This window comes from Rhagoletis pomonella, unplaced genomic scaffold (assembly GCF_013731165.1).
Source record: "Rhagoletis pomonella isolate Grant_MI unplaced genomic scaffold, Rhpom_1.0 Rhpom_scaffold_00006, whole genome shotgun sequence".
Taxonomy (NCBI): domain Eukaryota; kingdom Metazoa; phylum Arthropoda; class Insecta; order Diptera; family Tephritidae; genus Rhagoletis; species Rhagoletis pomonella.
Window position 1 is genome coordinate 34,362,933 of NW_023458560.1, and position 24,604 is coordinate 34,387,536.

At 37.2% G+C, this 24,604-nt stretch overlaps 2 protein-coding genes across 2 annotated transcripts in view; both read left to right on the forward strand.

The window, feature by feature from the left end:
• The window catches only part of LOC118740617 (solute carrier organic anion transporter family member 74D), an 833,870-nt gene that overhangs the window by 732,684 nt on the left and 76,582 nt on the right, over positions 1-24,604 (forward strand).
• On the forward strand, positions 9,982-12,728 carry LOC118740607 (V-type proton ATPase subunit S1-like). Its single transcript, XM_036472208.1, has 2 exons — positions 9,982-10,207; positions 12,054-12,728. The coding sequence occupies exons 1-2, from the start codon at positions 10,117-10,119 to the stop codon at positions 12,698-12,700; spliced, it is 738 nt and encodes a 245-aa protein (XP_036328101.1). The 5' UTR covers positions 9,982-10,116; the 3' UTR covers positions 12,701-12,728.

The window sequence follows — 24,604 nt, forward strand, 5'->3', positions numbered from 1 at the left end:
TTGGAAGACTACCCACTATTGGCCTCTTAAGTTCGATGTTCAGTCTTCATTTTCCACTTTAATTTCGGTGTACAAATGACTCCCAAATACTTAGCACAAGAGGAAAGAGAAGGCATATGTCCATTCAAGCGAGGTACGTTGAAATTTAGAAACTTTCGCATTGTAGTAAATAATAATAGTTCCATCTTCGAGGGGTTTACATTGAGCCCGCATCTGTATGTCCAAGAACTCCATTCTCCTAGTGCTTTTTAAAGAATTCCGCTTGTCACATTTAGGCACAACCCGGATACCGCAATCCCTACATCGTCACCGTTCGCGGCAACCTTAAACCCATCCCCGTTGAGTCTTAGAAGAATGTTGTTTAAAGCCGCAGCAGCGGTGACAGTACACTGCTTTTTGTGTTCCTCGTTTAGGGTGACTGATGACTTCGCTGTTGCCTAGTTTAGCTTTTACAATCCTTCTGAGAAGCATAGTTGAAATCCAGTCTATCAGGAAGTTCTCAATCCTCAGAGCAACTTCTCTCTCTCCCTAACCCTCCTTCTATGTCCATAAAAGCCGCCAACGTATACAGTTTATTTTCGACTGAAGACACCACCTTATATGCAACCTTATGGAGCACAGATTCAGTAATGCTGAGCAGTAAACAGTTCTCAGTTGCCCATCTTCGAACAATGTGCCTAGTAGTATCTCGAAGGTTTTTAGTCCTTAGGCAGGATATGTCCGCACTTGCCTCCCTTTGGAATGAACACTATATATTTGGCGGTTATTGCTCGATACGTAAATAAATAAATAAGTTTTTATTAGGACCGGAAGAGGAGCTAAGAGCTCGGAGCGAAAAAAAAATATCGGAGCGGAGCTAGAGCGGAGCGATGAAAGAGATGTTTATTACAGTTATCATGAGACGGTGCACATATGTACATATATATGTGGTTATAGGTATGGGATTTGTGGTTGCGCGGAGCCTATGACAAAGTACATACTAAGTAAGTTCAACAAGTTTAGCCTTATCTGTGCGAACATGCCAAAATTCTTATCATGATTCATGTTATCTATTAGTAAAGCACAAAATGATCATCTCATAACTCGCCCATGTCTTTGTTAAATTAAGAGAAATTCGGCAGGGAAGTGGTAAGGACCACCATAATTATTACGTGATTACACATATGTAATTCCCACTACTGGAGCTGACAGCCTACCAGCTGAACTCTTCAAGTATAGCGGCGTTCTCTGCCCAATCCATAATAAAGGCGATCGCGCCATTCGCGCCAACTGCCCGGGATCAGCCTTCTAAGCATAGGTCACCAGGTCTTATCGAGTTATCGAGCATATAATGTGAAAGATCGAAACCCACCGGCACCAAACTGATTGGGTCATATCAGTCTCTGGCTTTAGACCCGGAAAATCTACCATAGACCAGGTATTAACAATACGCCAAATCTTGGAAAAGACACGCGATAAGCAAGATTTACGGGCCTTTGCGCGTTGGCGATGGCGAATACCGCAGACGATTTAACGACGAGCTGATATACAAAAATCTTATACCAGCTTATGCATGGATTTGAAATTTAAGACCTGACCACCAATTCTTTGAACTCTACAGATATTTCCGAAAATATATTCAATGATGCGACGGAAGTTAATTTTAGCAAAGAATGACAATTATGATTACGCACCTGTGTGGGGAGTCCACATACTCGTATACACACATAGGTACATATGTGTGTGTGTATGGATATTAGGGTATCCCAGAACAAAAATGGTGAACTTTTTCTGAGCAAATTCGATATATGCAGGTACATACGCACAAAGGTATATTAAATAGGTAGCAGCATTAGTGCATAAAGACCATGCCCGATAACTTATAACTTTGCCAGCAAAGCGCAAGACACAAAAGGTATGTCACAATAAACGCTAAGGAAACGAATTCGTACTGCTTGTTTACTCCTGAAAATTGCTGTGGATTTTATTTGGTTTTAAAAATATCAGCAATGTAATTAATTTTTTGTTTCTGCATGCAAACTCGAATTCGAACTAAACAAAATAAAAATTAAACCAGCTGATGGTCAACGCGCAGCTAAAACGATCTATGTGGCATGCTTCGTACATTTGCATACATTTTATCTTATCTGTCAAAGCGAACCTGTCACGCAAAGCGAAGCTAGCGTTTTATATGGCATAGCCTTAAACAACAAGCTGCTTGTATATTGTAAATTTGTACTGTCAAAAAAGTAAACAAAAACTGACACTGCGGAGTAAAATTTATATAAAAATTACAACTCATGGCCCACTTCGAATGAAAAAATAAATAAAGTTGCAAACCTGCTGCTGCTACTTGTTTAATGTGCCTTGATACCCACTATATTTCCATGATTTTGCCATAAATCCAATCTCCAAAAGCCATTCAAGGTTAAAATCGAACATATAAAAAATTGTACGTTTTTTTTAATTTTCGGCAAAATGTTAAAACTTATCACTAACAGCCGGTTTCACCAGCAATTTATATAAATTTCCATATAAAATTAAAAAAATTTAAATCATTTTTCACTTAAATTGTTTTAGTGAAATTGGCTGTAAATATCATAAAATTTTTCTTGGAAATTCAAAACTTTTAATTTTCTTAAAAAAATACATTTAACCAATTCTGAATTGTAGGCTAACGCCACCAAAAATTTTCTTATTACTTAATTTTAGCAATTTTTTAATAAAAATAAGATTTAATCTTAAAAAAAAAGCAGTATAAATCCAAGTTTTAAACTTCGCACAATATTAAAAACAGCAACAAACTTTCGTAAAAATTACGAGCTTGGAAAGATTCTGAGTATTCTGAGTATGCAGTTTTATAGCCCATTTTAGTATAATAAAGTGCAAGTTTAAAGTAGCTTTGACTTACCGTTGATTTTTTACCTTTTTTTTCTTAACGGTGTCAGTCATCTTCTTCCATACGATATTGAGTGAGAAGTTCTAACATTCGAAGTCGCTGGCTCATATCCCAGTGACCGCGGTTAAAGAAGTCTGATGAGGAGATGTAGTGATCTCAGAAATAGCAGCAACAACTTTTACCAGATGTAAATTATTGTTGTTTCTCCACAACATTTTTTTATTAAATACGGCCTCAAGCTCAATAAAAATTGTTGTATATAATTGTTATTAGGCCAAAAACAACAAAAAAATAAATAAAAAATTTTCCGAAAATTAAAAAAAAAAAATCTTTAAATTTTTTATATGCACGACTTTATCCTCGAATAATTTTTAAAGGAATAAAGAGTTTTTTACAGCATTCAATTGCCTTCAATAATATATATATATCGCTCATTCCGATACGTTGACTTAAAAAAAAATGATTGCATTTTCAAAATTCAGAACTTTTTTCCTGTGTTATGCTAGATTTCCACTAGGCATTAAATGGCTAAAATGACAAATGATAAAGTCGGGCATTAAAAAATAACCGTGTCATTACAATAACAAAATAATCATTAAGTTCATTTCCACATGGCATTTTTTTAAATAGTAGTGGAAATTCGGCATTATTTATGTATATGGAAAATATAAATTCGCGATGATCGACATCTAAATCTTAATATTAATGGCTGCACTTTTGACACGCGCCCTTTTCACTGTCCCGAAAATATTTCACAAGGGATTTTGAAAAAAAAAGAAAAAATTTTTCGAACCGGTCTAATATACTTGTACTACATACAAACATATGTACGTTTTATGATTTGATCGTAAAACAAATCGATGACTGTAATGCGCTCATTGATAATGAAAACACAGAGTAGATACGATAATGTTTTTGCCATATAATTATAAAGTTAGTTTGCACAGTGATAACAAAAATTCCAAAAGCTGGAAATCGGTGACACATATTTTGAGAAGTCAAGAGATATCTTCCTTAGATAACAAAAGAAAAAATTTAGAAGTCAGCTTACAACAGTTACACATATATTTTTCATTTCTTAAGAATGTTTTTTTTTATCTTAAAAGGCTTCCAATTTTTGTACGAGAACCCTATTGAATTTATTCAAAATGATGAAGGCCGAAATATGTACATTAGGGTGCATCACTCTCCATAAAAAAAACACGGTACCGTTTTTCCATTGGTATTATAAAATTTGTCATATTTTAATGGCCTTATTCATAAAAAATAAAGTAGCTTTATAAAAGGTTTATTAATTGAAAAATGTATGCAAACGTCAATTTATAAAGCTCTTTAAGCCAACTTTATTTTTTATGAATAAGGCCATAAGACTTTAGCCGAAATATTTTGGAAAAATATCAACTTTTACGTGAGCCGGACTTATTTGAATGTAAATACCACCAAAAATCTAGGTTTTTATAAAGAAATTTCGTTTTTTTAAATAATTTTTCTAAAAAATTACCTGAGATCATAGAAGAGCTTAAGCCTAACCGGTCTGCATACCAATTTCTTATATTTTATCAACGGAATCAAAATAACGAGATTTTTGGAGGTATGTTCAAAAGGGGCCAGCTCACGCAAATCTTAATATTTTTCCGACATATTTTGGCGAAAGTCTTTTAAAATATTATAAGTTTTATGATTCCGATGGAAAAGGCGCTACTTTTCTTGGTGATGCACCCTAATGTCCATGTACATATACATACATATACTTAAACTTCCACAAAAAAAAAGATACGTACCTACAATTATAGGATTATATCCATTCTCCAGCGCCGCTTCCTTTGCCGATATGCGAAAGTAAGTTTCGCAAATTCCTTGAACTAAACCAGCGAAGGTCAGCGCCAAAACAAAGGTACGCAATCGTGCCATTTTGAGGCATTGTGGGCCATTACAGCAGCCAAATAATTTTATGCCACAATCAACACTATCTGTGAAGAGAAAAAAAATATTGTTTTTAAACACTTTTATGTACTTTGCACATACATATAGAATTACAGTTTTTAAATCTTTGATTTCACATTTTTTAACATCACTACACTTTTCATTTTTCTTGTGAATATGATTCACTTGTCTAAATGCTAACCATTTGGTATATTATTGGAACTGACGGCTATTTGCGATAAGTCTGAACTACGTGTGCCTGCCGTCATTTTGAATACATCTATAATTGGTCGGAAATATAACAAAGCATGTAGTATATATTCTTTTTCTAATTTTTTCATTTACACTGTTTTGTTGCACTTTTGATTTCAATTTAAATATAGTATTCGCATTTTAAATTATCCTTAGAAGTTAAATTATGAGCTATATTCGATAAGTACGTTAACGCATAAAATTATTGACTTTTAATACAGTATAAAGGTATGTATGAAGACAATTAGGCGTTATATGTTTAATTATTTTTGTTACTGAGCTTTCGTCGTTACTCGAAGCAGGCCAATGACTAATTCAGTCTTTTTCGTACAGGTGGAATCGCCATGCCATAACTCTACATGCTATACGCACTCATGCTTCATTCTTTATCGCCACCAAACAGTTTTTAGATAAGTGGCCAACCATATAGTAGGTAGTTTATCAGTTCTTGATAAGCGATACCTCTTTCGCCCTTTTACATCTTCCATATCCTATACAGTTTTATTGCAAAACTTACAAATAAAAAAATTAAATAAAAACAATTCAAAACAATGCAACATGTTGCGTTCGATGCGTGCTTGGCGCCGTGAAACAGTGTTGGAAACTCCATTTGGTGAAAAACAAAAGAATGTGAATACAAATTTAGTTTATTTTAAACAAAAGAGTGACAAAACTTTCTGATATTCGCAGCAATTATTAAGTCTGCTATACACTCGAATTTTTCGAATGGGTTGTGCGCTGGGCTTTGAGACGACGACGAGTGAGAACACTATCCTAGGACTTTTTTCGAAAACCTGTTTTTTCAAAAAATGGCGATTTGAAAAAAACCGGCGCCCATTTACTAATTGAAAAAAAATGGGATTTTCCGGATTTATTTTCTACAATAACACATATGCCGGATTTCTACTAAATACATACATTGCCATTAAAAACCGTGTCCCTTAATGCCTAGTGGAAATTCAGCATTACTGTCACTATCAAAATCAAAATTTGACTTCTAAAAATTGGTAAAACTTTAATTTAGAAATCATTAAGGCAAAATATGTTCGAATTATTTTGGATTACAAGTAAATCAGAAATAAATGAGTGAAAAATTTACACGTAATAGAGTTCACCGCGATTAGATCACTAAAACAACAGTCGTTTGTCGGGAAAAACTTGAGTATTTATGTAGAGCCGACCGTCTCCGGAATTAGAATACACCATCAGCTGGAACAGACCTACTATACAAATATAGCCCATTATAGACAGGCCATTGACCTTCGTCAACTCTCACCCGTTGAATTGTATCGTCGGAGACCAACGCCACCTATCGCAGACGAAGAGCTCTAGTTGCTTCGTGGTGCTCGCGATACTTTGACATAACTCGATTCTGGATATTGCAGCACGTTAAGCTGTCCAGTCCAATTTGAATAAGATGTCTCGACGACACTAACCGCAAGCCCACTCACATCAGCTCATCTCCCTACGGCCCAAACCCGTCGTTTCTGGCATTCTCCTGAGCGACAGGTAGGTTAGATGAGAATGAAGACAACAAGTAGTCGAGTACTAATTTAGACAGAGTTTAGTAAGAATGTTCTAGTTTCATTATCAATAAAATAAATATTTTGAATTTTCAGACCTTGTACATAAACTGGTGAAACTCCGGTTTATTCGATTGTAAAAGTCCGGTTTACTCGTTATTCGAAAAACCGCGTAGAAATATTCGAAAAAATCGGTTGCAATCGGGTCCATCGCCCTCCTAGGAAGCCCATTTAACGTTGACGACGAACCCTCCATCCTGCTTAAAAAAGAAACTCTTCTTCGGCCGGATATAAACGAGCAGTGATACTTCACTACCCAATCTCTTCTTGCCGCTGTGGAAGAAGTGGTTGGATAATTCCGCCCAAGCAGAAATATATTGTAGGACGAAGAGTCACAAGTTGCAGCTGCAGAGAAATACGCTGTATACAAAACCACCCTGCAGACAATAGCTATGCGAGCGACAGTTGAGCTATGCCGGGAAAAGAAGAGTAAAGAGAGACAAGTAAAGAAGTATAAGTTCGGGCGAAACCGAACATTATATCCCCAGCGCACATATTAAATATCGTTTTTTCACCTTTCAATAAACTGCATGATAAGCATGAGTATTTTTCCAAAGAGTTCGATAATATGCTATGATTAATTGAAATAATTGGACCAAGTTTGGGGGAAATCGGTAGGGCGGCTATCTATATACACCTATGTAGTCATAAGTGGGTGGTACCACGCCCATTTAACAAAAATCAATAATCTTGTGTCTTGTTAAGTGATTGTTGTTTGTTGGCGTCTTTAGTTATTCAAAAATCGGAGTTTTCGTGTTTCTGAAATTTACCGTTATATGGTAAGTGGCAGTACTTTTAGTCCGATTTCAAAAATTTTCAACATGTTGCTTTCTTGCGCCAAGGTTGATAAATGTGCCGAGTTTGGTAGGAATTGGTATACCGGTTACCGAGATACAGATATGTAGGCGTAACTGGGCGGTGCCCGCCCATTTTCGAAAAAATTCCCTAAGCACAATTTCCTGCCAAGAGGTCATTGCATATATCTATTTTGAGCAAATTAGCTTAAATAGTTACTAATTTATCGCAGTTTTCATATTTCTGTAAATTACCGTTATATGGGAGGTGGGCGTGGTTCTTGTCTTATTTAAAAAATTTTCAACTGGTTTCTTAGTGAAGCCGAAAGCAATGTTCGCACCGAGTTTGGTGGCGATTGGTAAAGGGACTACAGAGATACAGCATTTTATCATAAGTGGCCGGGGCCACGCCCATTTTCCAAAAATTTCATAACTGTCTTATTTTATGCCGAAATTCTTCTTCGCGTACCAACTTTCCACAATTCGAATCCAGTATTGGCGGGGATACCGAAGTTTTTGCATATTTCGAAAATACCGTTACATGGGAGGTGGGCGTGGTTATTGTCCGATTTTGCCCATTTTCAATCCCAACCTACCTTGGATAAAGGGAAACCTACTTACCAAATTTTGTTGACATATCTTCATTTTTTTCTCAAGTTATCGTGTACACGGACAGATGGACAGACGGACAGACGGAGATACATGGCCTAATCGATTCCTCTTTTCATGCTGAGCATTTATGTATACATTTGTCTATATCTATCTCGATACGTTTTGGCTGTTACAAACAGCCATTATGCGAACAAAGTTATAATACCCTTGTGCACAAGTGCACTCGGGTATAAAAATCGGCAGCATTCAAATGGTTTCATAACCTGGACAAATTTCTGGATTAACGAAGATGGAAATCTAGTAAAAAACGTTCAAAGTAAACTTGAGACATGGAGACGAGGTGAGGCGGCTTAAAAACAACAAAGCTCCGGAGCAGACGGTTTACTGACTGAGCTGTTCAAAGCCGGCAGCGAAGAGTGAGCATATGTATATGTAACAGCTTTTAAGCAGCATTTGGTATGTTGACTTCATGCCCGTTGATTGGAGTATCCAGTGTACTTTGCCCAAACCACAAGAAGGTGGAATAAGCCTTGTTATTATTTCGTACAAGGTCTTATCTACGATACTGAAGCCTTTCATGATCCAAACGATTGGACCTTTCAACCTTCAGCTTCAACTTCAGACCTGAAAAATCCACCATCGACCAGATTTTCACAGTTAACAAATCCTGGAGGAGATACTAGATAAGCAAATCGACATATACCATTTAAGGCCGCTTTTCATAGCACGAAGGGAAGCTGCCTGTATGACGCAATGTCTAATATGGCTTGGTAGGATGACAACCTTCAGCTCCATTTCAATTGGGACGGACATCTCCGCACCGTTTGCGACCAAACAAGGTTTCCGACAAAGCGATTCACACTCGTGGGACTTTTTAATCTTATGCTAGAAAGCCACCAAAAGTTTGTTTTCAGTCCGAGCACTGTCACCAATAAGGTCAATCTGGAGATCAAGCGAAGAATAACCCCTGCCAACAGGTGCTACTTTGCCTTGGTAGCCAATTCGGCACCCATGGTTGGACTATGAAAGCAAGAGCGCCGCGAAAAAAATCGAAGATTCAAGTTCAGAAGGACCTATTATCACTCGGAATGTAGAATGGTTGTAGACCCAAAAAAGAAGAAGGTATACTCGGGGACTTTTGTTTAGTAATTATTAATTTTTTATTCAATGGGGAAAACTTGCAATATAACGATATGATTTTCATTCTTAACGCCGAACGCCAGATCAGAAGTAGTCTGCTAAAGGGGACTATTCTTAGACAACTCATAATCCATCTCAAATGTCAGAGTGACCAGTTTCGACAAAAAAAAATCCAGTTCACTGAAAACGACTTTTAAACAGCCTTTACACGGGTCGATTTTCCAACGAGCCGTGTAAAGACAGCTTTACTACACTGATTAATAACTCAGCTGGATTTGCGATTTTGAAAATATTTGCTTTTCTTTTATTTTCAAAAAATCTCTCATATTTGTAAATGTAAATATTTTCAAACAGACAATCGCTAATCTAAACAAATATTTCAATATGTCGCGAAGTTTATCTTTAATCTTATTGTTTATTGCGCTTTTGTGCCCAGCATATTGCACGCCGGTTTTATTTTGGCAAGCTCAAGTGTAAGTTTTTGCTAAAAAAGTTCAACCAACTAACCAACTTCTGGATACAGTTAGTTACAGTACATACCACTTTTATGCATTTTTTCTGAATAGCACTGCCAAATCAGTATTCCCTAGAGTTGAGCAAGAGGAATTTCTTCAAGAAATAAAAGCCTTAATTGACAGTAACAAAACGATCATCGCATTTACATATGATAAGGTAATCAATCTCGCTAATGCGTGGGGTGCTTAAAACAAAGTTTATTATTACTTACCTCCTCATACCTGGAATTATTATTTATTATTGCAGTATTTGCTTTCAATTTCTTTTGTAGCTTTTGTTAGTGGATTTTCGTTGCGAGGATTGTTTCTCATATCTCAGCCAGCAATCGTCCACTTTTTACGCCAATGTGGAAAAGCCTGCCGAAGCTATTAAAAAATTATCTCCGGTACTTGAACTTTACGTTCAAGAGGATGGAAGAATGGAATCTCCATTACAGTGTCAACCGGATAAGCTATATATGATATCCTTAGATGAACTCAAAAGTCACATTAATCCAATGAAGAGTTGTGGTAAGTTATTGCATAATTACATTTATCGACATCTTACTCGTTTGTAAACTCGAAACAAGTATAATTGAATAAGTATAGCCTATATGTAGTGATACCGTTTGGTTCGATGTCGACCTTGCAACTAGAAATAGAACCAAACAATTTCATTTACGTATAAAGCTTTCAAGTTCCCATAATTTTGACAAGCTTAAGTCTAAGACACAATCGAAAAAGGGTTTATGAAGAAATCAGTGCCTGAGTTACGTCAGTCCCAGGTGATACAGAGAGAGTTCTCGCGAATTTAGCTACCTTCTTCGTCTCGACAGATTCACCAGAAGTCGTCTGTCGCAAAGCCCATCGCTTCTACGTGTATACCCATTAAGCAATGGCTAGTTCTGATTCCGCCAAATGTACTGAGAAAGACTAAGTAAGTTTTAACAGACAGTTTTCAGAATGGATGCCACCTGGTATTGAATACGTCTACATTCGATAGCTGTTTTAGAGGAAGGTGAACAGCTTTCTAAAGATTTATGTAGTAGCGGGTTGCAGTGCATCACTGACGGATCGGGGTAGTGTTCCTTGATATCCAGTGCCTGGTGCGTGGTCTGATGGGGAACTCATTTCTCTACAACCATAAGGTCAACACGGAGGCTGAATTTCAACAGCCCAAAGATATCCTCCTCATATATAGAGTATCACCGATCTCCCATTGACACCGAGCACTAGTTTTATTCGTCGCTCGTGGACGCTGCGGTGCCTATTGATTGACATGGACTCAGAATACCTTTCAATAAGTCTTTATACACTTCGCTCAGACCTACAGCGACGGATCTCTAGTTAACCACCGTCAGATTGCCGTCCGGATATCTTCGGTCTAGGATTGCCAGAACTAAATGTAGATGGAAGTTTTGGTAGAGGTATCTTCGGGTTTGCTATTCTTTATATCAGCTCCTTTTTATCTTCGTACACAGGTATGCACTCGAACCTCTTGAGGATTTTAGATGCAGCATTGTTGGATTCTAATTTCTTACCTCTCGTTCCGCTTGAGTGTGCATTATAATACTTGTTCTCTTTAGGGATCGTCGTCTTTTGGAATTCCCAATGAGGGTTTATTGCTGAACATTGCAGCCGGTAGGGACGCACCTGTAAAGAACCTAAGGTCATAACTTTCATTGTAGGAAGCGATATTAGAGTTTCTGTTGGAGATACTAACCCCAGCAGCCATCGATGTAGAGGCTTAACAGGTAAGGTCAATAAGTCTTTCAGGGTTTAGTTGCGCGCTACACATCAGCTGTGCACTTTACTCAGTAAGTTTGGTTCGCTGGCGGTGGACGTGACAATTATTTCAACGCCGCCTTCTGAGCAGATTTTTTTTAAGATGCCGAGCAGCCCTTACTTTCCAACAGAGGTGGCACAGACCCGTTCGGGGCTATCACAGGGATACCCGAAGTGGATTTTTTTTTTTCACTGTGTTCATGGCGTTGGCGGAATTGGCGGGAGCCCAGACTGGTTTGAGTTTTAATGTATTCATCTGGTTCTTTGGCCATGTACTGAGCTAGAACCTTTCGGAGACCGAAGAAGGAGAGAAAACAACGGTCGCCCGCACCAGAGCGCCATGCCATAGTAAATTCACCGTTACTCGCGGATAAGGACAGGTATCCGGAAAGCTCTTTGGGAGAAGACCATTGAAAATAAGGACGTTTTTTAGTCATCTTGGGACTAACTGTAACTAACAGTTTAGAAACAAAATGTGTATTTCATATTGGTTTTATTTTTATCATAAAAATTTTATGCATTTTAAATTCGTATTTATGTGCTAAATTTTGGTTTGTGTATGTATGTATGTATTTTAATTCTTGTTTTACAGATGAAGCAATCAAAAATGTGGTCACCACTTCTGTAAATTGTGAAGATGCTGCCTACGTTTTCCTAGGAACTCATGAAGTTTCAACTGAGCGCAGCGGTCGGCTCTATCAAAACGGAAGAATTTCATTTTATTTAACTCAACTGGAAGTAGAGGACTCAACTGGCTTCATACAAGAAATCGAATTTTATGATATGAACATAACCGGAGGAGATCCTAAGCTAACGGTTGAGCTTATAGCCGAAAATTCGACTGCATCGTTACGATTCAATGTAGTTATTAGTAAAGGATATTTTCAGATTGACTCGTTTACATTTAACGATACCACTTATTATGTTTCTGACCTCTATGCACCAATAAGTCATTCGTTTTCTTGTGGAAAAATACTACTTAAAAAGGACAAGAAGAAGCTCATAATTAAAAGAATGCAGATTCAATACGATGTCATACCACATCCCAGTGATTTTAAGTTCAAAGATGCTTGGACATGTGAGGGATTCACCTCCCCTGGCATAATATCTGGACTTTTTGTAACGGCTATTTTTGTTGGCGTTTTGTCACTTGGTATTAGTATGTTGATGAATGTTCAATCACCAACGAAATTTGAAACTCCAGGAGGACCTATATTACACATAAACGTAGTTGAGTAATATATAGTAGAAATGATAAAAAAACTTCAATTAATTCAAAAATATGTTTGTATGTGTTTATGTAAACACATAAATGGCAGACCTAAAAAATAAAACTTCAGTTTTTTATAAACCCTTTTTTTCTAAAACGGTTTCGTGCTTTGGCTATCTATCTATACAGGTATGTATATAAAACACAAATACCGCTTGACTGAACTGACCCAAATTGGGTACACCTACCGCAGGTTTTCCAATGATGATCATAGGTTGAAAATAATTGTTAACCGACTTCCAAAAAGGAGGAGGTTATCAATTCGTCAGAATATTTTTTATCTTTTTGCATCGGAAAGGTAGTGTCTCAGAGGTGGTCCGATACTATTCCAATCGTTTGATTATGAAAAAATTAACGGTACGCCTAAATTTTTATATGAGAACTGAAGTCGGTTTTTTTGCTTAAAAATTACTTGTGATATATCAAATGATCATGGTAGACACAAATTGAAACTTTCAAATTGCATGCATTTCTTTGGAAGTATTTATTGTAGAGTACTAAACCATGGTATGGTTATACAAATGGGCGATTCCAGCGAAAAGTCTACCGCAAAAAAGAAATATCTATCTAACTTATTTATAGACCGATTTGGCTGCTTGTCGGTTAGACTGGAAGTCGGTTAGACTTCCAAAAAGGGGAAGGTTATCAATTCGTCGGAATATTTTTTTTTATGTATATTACCGTATAAATTTGGACCACGTTAACCGATTTTGATAATTTGTTTTTATTGAAAAGGTGTTACCTCAAGGGTGGTCCCGTACTAATTTGGTTCAAATCCGATCATCGGATCATGAAGAAATTAACGATAATCTTGAATTTTTTTATGTGTGAATTGAAGGCCTTTTTGGTTTTTTGCTTAAAAATGACTTGTTCTTTTAACTTAAATTTTTTTTTAAATATGTATATAAAATTTATGAAAAAATACAAGCTTTCCAATGCCGAGTGGCAAAATAACGTGAGGCTCAATTTTAAGGTCATCTCGAGGTCAACATGGTTTTTTAACATGTTTTTTTTTTACTCTTTATCTGGAATTCAGAAAGAACTGAAAATTCTACGATCAGATAACATATCATTGACCGTCAGCATTATATGAAGCGTCAATCTTCCTATTCAATATTTTTTTTCGCCAAATTTACTAATCGTAGATAGTTGTGTAAAGTTGCTGAAAAAAAAAATTGAATAGGAAGATTGACGCTTCAGATGACCCTGACGGTGAAATGACCCCCAGATGTTATCTGAACGTAGAATTTTGCGTTTTTTATAAATTTGAGATTAAAAAAGGGGGTCACGAGTAAAAAAAAAAAAAAGTTGTTGACCTCGAGATGACCTTGAAATTAACCATCACGATATTTTGCCACTCGGCATTGGAAAGCTTGTGTTTTCGAATGAATTTTACATATTAAAAAAAAAAAAATTAAGTTATGCGGTTTTCTTTTATGCGGTTTTTCAATCAATTCTTTCGCTGTAGCGAGTTTGCTGTTTTGAGAGTTTTTGTTACTTTTTTCAGTATTTTTACTGTGGTATTTTTTTTTTTGTTTTGGTTGAAATACAGACAAAATTTTATTTATTTCATTAAGTTCGATTTTACATAGAATAATTTTTTTAATTTTTTTTTTTATTATTATTATTTATTATTAGTATTCATAGTACTTTACATTACATAATATTGTTTCTCTTACTCCTAATAAATTCTACAGATTTTTGCTTAAATGCTATATGTCTCGCCTCGTTTTTTGCTTCCATCGGTAACGCATTAAATAATTTCAAACCTATCTAAAACATCGATTTTTGTGCTTTGTTTATACCTAATTCTAAAATCACAATTGTTTCTTAATTCATATTTTTGTACTTCTCCTACGTACTCAATCCTATCAGTTAAATATAATGGGGCATTTTAATTTTTACTTTTGTAGACTGCCATAAGGGTATTTAACTCGAATCTTTCTTTTATGTTAAGCCATTTTAAGGTCTCTAACATTGAATTAATTGATGTGTATCTACTACATTTCAAAATATGTCTCATGCCCTTATTCTGTAATTTTTGAAGTCTTTCCATTTGTGTTTGGTTGCAGCATGTATGTATGTACATATATGTGATTGTAGAACAAAATTCAAAATGTGGTTTAATCATGACATTATATACTTTTATTGCTGTCATTATGTCTATTTTATTGCGAATCCTTCTAAAGTATTGGTCCCAGAATCGATCCCTGTGGTACTCCTTTTTCAACTTTTCTACTTTCAGATATGCTCCCATAATAAGTGTTGAAGTGAAGAAATAAATTGTTTTTTTTTGCTTAATATTTATTGCCTAACTCAATTTTTTTTGCGGTTTTTTAGAATTTTTTATATGGAGTATCTGAATTTATGCGGGTTTTCGAAATATAGTGCTCTAGACAAGTTTTTCCTATAGGGTTCTTCAGCATGCAGATTTGAATTAATTAAAGAAACACCTACACTCTTGATTTTATATCAGATTTGTAGGAAAATAATGTAAGCGTACGTATGTATATAAGTACTTACTCTGCGCCTTCATATGTATGTATGCAAGTATTTGTTTGTATTCCACCCACAACAACGGTATAACTACTTAATAAACAGCTGAGCGTCTGTATGCGAATGTCTGTTATCAAATTGGCGTTTGCTTTCTCTTCCATTCTGGCGGCAAGTGCAAAAAGCAGTGACATAACTGCTGAAAGGGGGAAAGCCGCTGATATCAAAAAAAAACCAAAGCTCTGAATATGAATTCTTACAAACGATAGCATTAAAAGCGTTCTTGACAATGCCGGCGCACACATGCACACTTAACTCATTGTGAAACTCATCATCTCAGACATTATTATCACCAGAATGATAATCGAGTATATGGGCATTATGTTCATATTAACTCAATTATCAGATATGTACATTTTGGATGTAGTACATAAGCTATACCGGGGAATAAAGCAATGTCCAGTTGTGGAAATCAGTGTGGTTTGGCGTGCCAAACAGACACCAGCTGTAGAACTTTGGATTACTATTACAAGAAATAATAAAAGGATTCATAAATATACAAAAATTTTAATAACTTTAATTGATATAAATTCCTTGTGATAAATTTAAGGTCTTTCCAATCAATAACAAATTTTGTGCTTTTTGTAAAGTGTAAAAGTACTTGCGACTATTCATATATGTCCACTGGACTCTCGAAAAAAAAGAAAAAACAGTAAAAGGCTATTTCGTTGATAAGATTAAAAAATAGGCGATAAAATCCATTAAATAATTGATAATACAGAATATATGTACATACATAAATTTATTGAGTGTGAATTACGCTCATTTCTGCGCTTCTCTGCACATCAATTGAAAAATTTACTTTAAAATTTTTAGTTAATGAGTAACTGTGAACGGTGGACAACGTTTCAGGATATAACGAAAATTTTAATTAACTAAATAATTGAATCGCGACATAACGGAGCACTTAACGGCAATTTAAGGAAGGTGTGATACTATTTAAAATAAAATAAAAATATATCTATGCAATTACATACATATTTAAATGCACATAAACATGCATACTTAGGCATATGGACATACATACATATATAAGTATATACAGGTGTATGCACTATAAGTACATTGGACTGGCTCAAAAACATGGAATAATTTTTTTTAATCCCTTGAGAAACACTTTCGGAGCAGTGAAAAAATACGTCTGTCAAAAGCGCAGCCCTTATATTTAGATAAGGAGGTCGCTCATCGCGAATTTCTATTTTTGATTTAAATAATACAGAAAAAATCGTTTTCAATTTTAAAATTTTATAACTCGTTTTTAAGTCAACGTATTGGAATGAGCGATATATCGTCACCTGAAATGCAAAAAGACACGGACTAATAATTTTTTTTTTTTCATAAAATGATGTGGGAGTTGTGATTCGATGAAATGCATCATATCAATCGAAAACTGAATTTTAATTTTTTATTAGTTACGTCTTTTTGCATTTCAGGTGACGATGTGTATAATTTTAAAATAAATTGAAGGCTGTAAAAAAGTCTGGTATGATAAACTCACTCCTTCGCTATTCAAGGTCAAAGACGAACGTATAAAAAATTTTACGACTTTTTTTAATTTTCTTTAAAACTTATCACAAAATTCAAAATTTTAAATATCAAAGAAAATAACGTATCCCTAAATAACAATTTTAAAATTTCAAATAAAAACTTATTACTAAATAAAAAATAAAAAGTTATAACATTTCCAAAAAAAATGTATCCCTAAATAAGAAATTTAAAATTTTAAGATTAAGAAACATCCAAGAAAAACTTATCGCTAAGTAAAAAATTTTAAAATCCTTCAGAAAAACACTAAAAAAAATTAATAATGAAAAACTATAAAATTTCTAAAGAATAAATAAAAAACACGTCCATAAATAAAAAATTACAATATTCCCAAGAAAAAGTTATTACTGAACAAACTTATCAGTAAAAAAAATTTTATCCCAAGAAAAATTCATCACTAAATAAAAAACTAAAAATTATAAAATTTCCTAGTAAAGCTTATCACTAAATAAAAATTTGTAAGTTATAAAATGCCCAAGAAAAACTACGATATTTAGTGCACCGTTAACATTTTGCCGAAAATTAAGAAAACTTGAATTTTATTACATACATTGATGTTCGACTTTAACCTTTAGTGAAAAAAAAATTATGGATAAGTCATAAGAGACTTTTTACAGCCTTCAGTTACCTTAAAAAATATATATATGTATACAGTCTCAAAACGGAACCAGAAGTTTTCCATGCAATAATAATTCACAAGTGATTTTGAAACAAAAATTAATTTTTTTTTTAACCAGTCTAATGTACATCAAATGTATCGAACCTTCGTTTAATGTAAGCTGGAAAATATTATATGAAATAATGGAATTAATTTAATGAAGTTAATTTAGTCAATGATGAAGTAAGTGAGTGCAAAATAAACACAAAAAGTCTTAATGCACATAAAATAAAGAACAATGCTACAAATATAAAGTGGCGCTTCAGTTCTATGCAAATAAAGCTGTACATTCGAATGTGCGTATATGCATACATATGTACATACATATATGCCTATATAGGGACAGATATGAGTTTGTGGGTCAAAACTGATAGAAGTTAGTAATTTATGACTTTGATAAACTACAAAGAAATATTTATGGTATCCAAAACAAACTTAAAAATTAATAAATAAAATACAAATGCGTCTTAAAACTGTGAATAATTTAAAATGTTTACTTAATTTATTTCTCTTCATCTTGATTGGCGCAATAGCCGTCTAACAGGCTAACCTAATATTCGCGGCTTGCGTTTTGGTACGCATGCCGTCGAATTTGTTTTTTTGCGTCACCCGAAATTGACTGCATGCGTTTGCATTTGATTTCATTGAGCAAAACGTCAAATCAAAATGTCACGCAGAACAAAAATTGGAAATTGAGTTAGCTTCATACGCACGCCGTTCAATTTCGGTTGATCTCATACAAGTTGCATGTGCATGAGAAATTTTTGACAATAAATTGGCGGCGTGCGTGAATATTAGGTTAGCCTATAAGCACGCCATTCAATTCTCCTCGATGACAACTGATGTAAATTGGAAATGCCACCTGGTGTTCTTATTACAGAGGAGAGGCCTAGAATATTTCGTCGCCTGGGTAAAAGATTGTCGTATGTTGATTTCGGCAGGTTGTGGGAAATCGTGATTGAAGTTTGGAATGCAATTTCTCAAAAACGCGAAGATAGATATTCTCCAAAGTCTCTGAAAATGTTACTAGTTCACAAAATTCTTAAATTATTTAATTTTGAATGTTTAATTTTAATTAGCTTTGAGTTTATGAAGGATTTTCTTTAGTAAAATTTTGTCGTAAGCGTCATTTGCCCACAATTTGGCAGCCACTTTGTATGAAATACGACAAAATGTGATCAAAATTTCTTCTAAATTAACGACACTTTTTACTCAATATCTCGGAAACTAAAGGAGATATCCAAAAATGGAGAACGTCATTTTGATTAAGATATTGATTAGTTTAATATGGCTGCATCACTAACATTAAAAAATTATAATAAATTATAGAAAAATTTGTAGTCAATATCTCGGAAACTAAAGGAGATATCTGAAAACTGATAACACCAATCGAAAGACCTTATTTCAGAGTATATATGTAACTGCATCTAGAACTCAAAATCGTCAAAATTGCGCTTACGACAATCTTTTACCCAGGCGACGATTTGCACCCATTACGTGCGACATTACTCAACTAGTGCAGCCGCTGCATTTCGATTCGCTGCATTGTATATATGTTGTTGTAAAGCCATTACTACAGCTCATCGTTCTAGATACCTGCTTTCATCAAAGAGCAAAGATTCGCTAGCATTGGTCTCTGTAATGAAGTTCTTGCGAAATCAAATAATATGCGCAGTTGATCTTATTGAAACGGGTAGCGAATCGTCACTAGAATCAGCAGAAACTGAGTTCGATCACTTCTTCTTCTTCTTTTTTGGCGCTGTAACCGCCTAAGCGATTTTGGCCGAGTTCAGCAAAGCACGCCAGTCGTTTCTCCTCTGTGCCAACTGACGCCAATTGGAAACGCCAAGTGAAGCCAAGTCCTTCTCCACCTGATCTTTCCATCGCAGTGGGGGCCTCCCTCTTCCTCTGCTACCACCAGCGGGTTCCGAGTTGAATACTTTCAGAGCTGGAGCGTCGGTGTCCATTCGAACGACATGGCCAAGCCAGCGGAGCCGCTGTATTTTAATTCGCTGCACTATGTCTATGTCGTTGTAAAGCTCATACAGCTCATCGTTCCATCGTCTGCGGTACTCGCCGTCGCCAACGCGTAAAGGCCCGTAAATCTTCCGCAAAATCTTTCTCTCAAACACCCCAAGAGCCGCCTCATCGGATGTTGTCATTGTCCATGCTTCTGCGCCATATACCAGCACGGGCATGATGAGTGACTTATAGAGCGTGGTTTTCGTACGTCGAGAGAGGACTTTACTCCTGAATTGCCTACTCAGTCCAAAGTAGCACTTGTTGGCAAGAGTGATTCTACGTTGGATTTCAATGCTGACATTATTATCGGTGTTAATGCTGGTTCCCAAGTAAACGAAATTCTCTACTTTCTCGAAATTGTAACTGTCAACAGTGACGTGGGTGCCAAGGCGCGAATGTGCTGACTGTTTGTTTGATGACAGGAGATACTTCGTCTTGTCCTCGTTTACCACCAGACCCATGCGCTTTGCTTCCCTATCCAACTTGGAAAAGGCAGAACAGACTTCGCGGTTTTTGTTACCGATGATGTCGATGTCATCGGCATAAGCCAGCAATTGCACGCTCTTGTAGTAAATTGTTCCTGAGCGGTTCAGTTCTGCAGCTCTTATTATCTTCTCCAACATCAGATTAAAGAAGTCACATGAAAGGGAGTCGCCCTGTCTGAAACCCCGTTTTGTGGCGAACGGCTCGGAGAGGTCTTTTCCAATTCTGACGGAGCTGGTGGTATTGCTCAACGTCATTTTACACAGCCGTATGAGTTTTGAGGGGATGCCAAATTCAGACATAGCGGCGTATAGGCAACTCCTTTTAGTGCTGTCAAAAGCGGCTTTAAAGTCGACAAATAGGTGGTGAGTGTCGATCCTTTTCTCGCGGGTCTTTTCCAAGATTTGGCGTATTGTGAATACCTGGTCTATGGTGGATTTGCCAGGTCTAAAGCCACACTGATAAGGCCCAATCAGTTCATTGACGGTGGGCTTCAGTCTTTCGCACAATACGCTCGATAAGACCTTGTAACCTATGCTTAGAAGGCTGATCCCGCGGTAGTTGGCGCGAATGGCGGGGTCACCTTTCTTGTGGATTGGGCAGAGCACACTTAAATTCCAGTCGTCGGGCATGCGTTCATCTGACCATATTCTGCACAAGAGTTGATGCATGCACCTTATCAACTCCTCGCCGCCGTACTTGAATAGCTCAGCTGGCAGGCTGTCAGCTCCAGCGGCTTTGTTGTTTTTCAGTCGCGTTATTGCTATACGTACCTCGTCATAGTCAGGCGGTGGAACGTCGACTCCGTCATCATCGACTGCGGGCTCGGGTTCTTCTTCTCCACAACTTTCTGTGCTGCTGCCATTTAGTAGGGCGGAAAAGTGTTCCCTCCATAATTTAAGTACGCTCTGGACATCAGTTACTAGGTCGCCATTATTGTTCTTACAGGAGTGCGCCCCGGTCTTTAAACCTTCCGTAAGTCGCCTAACTCTCTGGTAAAATTTTCGGGCATTCCTCCTGTCGGCCAGCATTTCAAGCTCTTCGCACTCACGTATTTCTGCCTCTCTCTTCTTGTTGCGGCAAATACGTCTCGCTTCCCTCTTCAGATCCCTATAGCGGTCCCACATAGCGCGCGTTGCGCCCGATCGCAGCGTGGCCCTGTAGGCGGCATCTTTTTTCTCTGCAGCTTCCTGACACTCCTCATCGTACCAGTTGTTCTTTCGGGCTCGCTGAAATCCGACTACTTCTTCGGCGGCGGTACTTAATGAGCGGGAAATGTGGTTCCACTGCTCGCATATGTCGGTTTGTTGAAGAGTGCTCTCTGAGAGCAGGTGTGAGAGTCGAGTAGCGAAAGCGCTGGCTGTCTGTTGTGATTGCAGCTTTTCGACGTTAAGCTTTCCTTGCATATTTGGGCGCACATTTTTTGCTGCACATAGGCGGGTGCGTATCTTGGCTGCAACAAGATAGTGGTCCGAGTCGATGTTTGGGCCTCGGAGTGTGCGTACGTCTAAAACACTGGAAGCGTGCCTTCCGTCTATCACAACATGATCGATTTGGTTTCTCGTTTTTCGATCCGGAGACAGCCAGGTAGCTTGATGGATCTTTTTATGCTTGAACCTAGTACTGCATACTACCATGTTTCGGGCCCCGGCGAAGTCGATCAGCCTCAATCCGTTGTCGGACGTTTCGTCGTGGAGGCTGAATTTTCCGACGGTGGTTCCAAAGATCCCTTCTTTGCCCACCCTGGCATTGAAGTCGCCAAGCACGATTTTGATATCATGACGGGGGCAGCGCTCGTACGTGCGCTCCAAGCGCTCATAGAAGAGATCCTTGGATGCCTCATCCTTCTCTTCCGTCGGGGCATGGGCGCAGATGAGCGAGATGTTGAAGAATCTCGCTTTGATGCGGATTGTGGCTAGACGCTCGTCCACCGGGGTGAACGACAGTACTCGGCGACGGAGTCTCTCTCCCACCACAAATCCAACTCCGAATTTGCGCTCCTTTACATGGCAGCTGTAGTAGACGTCGCAAGGCCCCAGACATTCTTTGCCTTGCCCCGTCCAACGCATTTCTTGGATGGCGGTGATGTCAGCTTTTGTCCTTACGAGGACATCAACCAGCCGGGCAGAGGCACCTTCCCCATTAAGGGTCCGGACATTCCAGGTGCATGCCCTCAAATCGTAGTCCTTTAAACATTTGCCGTGGTCGTCATCATAAGGGGGGGTCTCATCCGAGGCTTTGCCTTGCTTCTTCACTGGAAGTGGTTTTTACGTGGCGGGTCCCAAGCCCAGCGCACAACCCATTGCTGGGACGGGGGTGGTTTCGCAACCAAATACACGTTTATATAGCGAGCCGCTTGCTCCAAGCAGACACCCGCTTGCAGCCGCACCTACTGGTGAACAGACGCTGCAGACTTCAGTGAGCCCTTAAACCGAATAAGTCAGAGTGGCCCCACCGAAGCTCCCTCTCTTTCTGCCGTGACCCAAGGCTCCACTCGGATTGGTTACCGCATCTCGCACATGGGTTGCTCACGTTGCCCAGAGTGCGCGAACGAGGACGCAAGAGTCGGGATTGAGTATAGCCATGCAACTGTAACTGCATACCCAGCGCAATGACTATACCCCATTGCACTCCAGTCGGGATTGAGTATAGCCATGCAACTGTAACTGCATACCCAGCGCAATGACTATACCCCACGATCACTGGGCCCCTCATAAACTCTTGAAGAAAAAACAAGGCGAAAAGATGATGATTTGTGCCACCCACAACTTGAAATGAGTTTCCTTACTTAAAGCTGGCCAGCAGACGAGCGCTTCATTTAAAGTTATGACTCGGACTATAGCCGTGGATAAGCTTGATTTCAATCGCCATCTGTTGGCTGCATAGAGGATCACCAACACCTTACTTATTTACTCGCTTCTCAATTTTCCGCCTTCACTCAAATTTTAAGTCCAGAACAACGGCATCCTGGAGTACTGGGTTTAGTAAAATTTTGTTAATTTTCAGCGCTCTCAAATAACGTTAAATTGGGAGTTATAAACTTAATGAAATTTAAAATTCGCTTGCGGAGAGAGAACCGATTTTACACGGTATGTTGCGTTAGACAGTCGAATGCACACGTCTTGTACACTTCCTCATTCTTAAATAATAAAAAAATAATAAAAATTCTACACAATAAAATATTTGCTGTGCTCTTAACACCGGTGCACTTCGCTATTAAGCACTTATGTATGTACATATGTATGTAGGTACAACAAATAAACAACATTAATCACAACTTCCTTATCGAATAGTAGACAACAGCAGCATGTGGACTCCTTGGGTGTGTTGAAAAATAAATTAAGTAAACTATTAGAAGAGCAAACTCCGATTCTTATTACATATGTATAATCGATCGGCAGATAAAGAAAGATGGCAAGAATAGCATGTCAATCAAAAGGCGCAGACGACTATTCTTCAGATTGTTTACTCCTTTCAAATCGATGACATTCACTTTCCGAGATTATAGGCGTATGTTGTGTATAATATGTATGTACATATGTATGTTCATAAAACAAATAATGCTCTAATTTTACACAGGCTTATAAATATTTACCCCGATATAGCAAAAATAGTCAGCGTCTGTTTGCGATTGCATTGATTTCTTTTTCTCATTTTCAAAACATATATGTACATACCAGAATTATTGCGCTTTTTAAAGCGTTAACATTTCGCAACGCTAAAAGCACGTTTTGCCTAATGGAAAGCAAGCCTTGAGGCTAATTTTTTACTCTGGACAGAAAAGAAGGATCTTTCATTCCTCAATGGTCATCTATTTCAGGTTCTACAGCTTTTTATTTTTAAACTCTACAATCTGCCTGTAATTGGTACGGGTTTGAATAATTTATTAAAATCATGCTCATAAAGCTACTTTAACGTTTATTGGCCGTTCTTATTGATTTGATAACGCTCAATATTGGAAGACGGGTGCAATAAATCCCAAATATAAAAAGATAAGCACATATTTGGGACGACTGTTGCATACATAAGTATATATAAGCACTCTTGCCTTTTCAATTTTTTAATTTTTTATTTGTAAATAAGTATTTGTATTTCTACCAAATGTTTCATTAAAATACGACTATACATATGTAAATACATATGTATGTTTCTTGCTGTTCTCTCGTTAAGCGTTTAGCCTATTTTATTGAAAATTACCGGGTTTCCAACATTATTGAAGCTAACAGAAAATTTTTTTTTTTAATCAAATATTTTTAGATTAACAGTCAGACATAATACCATTTCATCGATATCTTGGCTGAGTTATATATTCATACTGACATATCAGTATATTTTGATAAAAAAAGTACGCTTGGGCCGCGCTACGTAAGTGAAACATCTCTTGCGTTGAGTTGAGTTGAGTTGACTTGAATTGAGTTGAGTTGAGTTGAGTTGAGTTGAGTTGAATTGAGTTGAGTTGAGTTGAGTTGAGTTGAGTTGAGTTGAGTTGAGTTGAGTTGAGTTGAGTTGAGTTGAGTTGAGTTGAGTTGAGTTGAGTTGAGTTGAGTTGAGTTGAGTTGAGTTGAGTTGAGTTGAGTTGAGTTGAGTTGAGTTGAGTTGAGTTGAGTTGAGT

What these genes read in the sequence shown, in the direction of transcription:
- LOC118740607 (XM_036472208.1), top strand. Translation starts at nt 10,117, where the DNA reads ATGGAATCTCCATTACAGTGTCAACCGGATAAGCTATATATGATATCC. An exon ending in TAATCCAATGAAGAGTTGTG is followed by an intron (nt 10,208 to 12,053) that starts GTAAGTTATTGC and finishes CTTGTTTTACAG; the next exon opens with ATGAAGCAATCAAAAATGTG.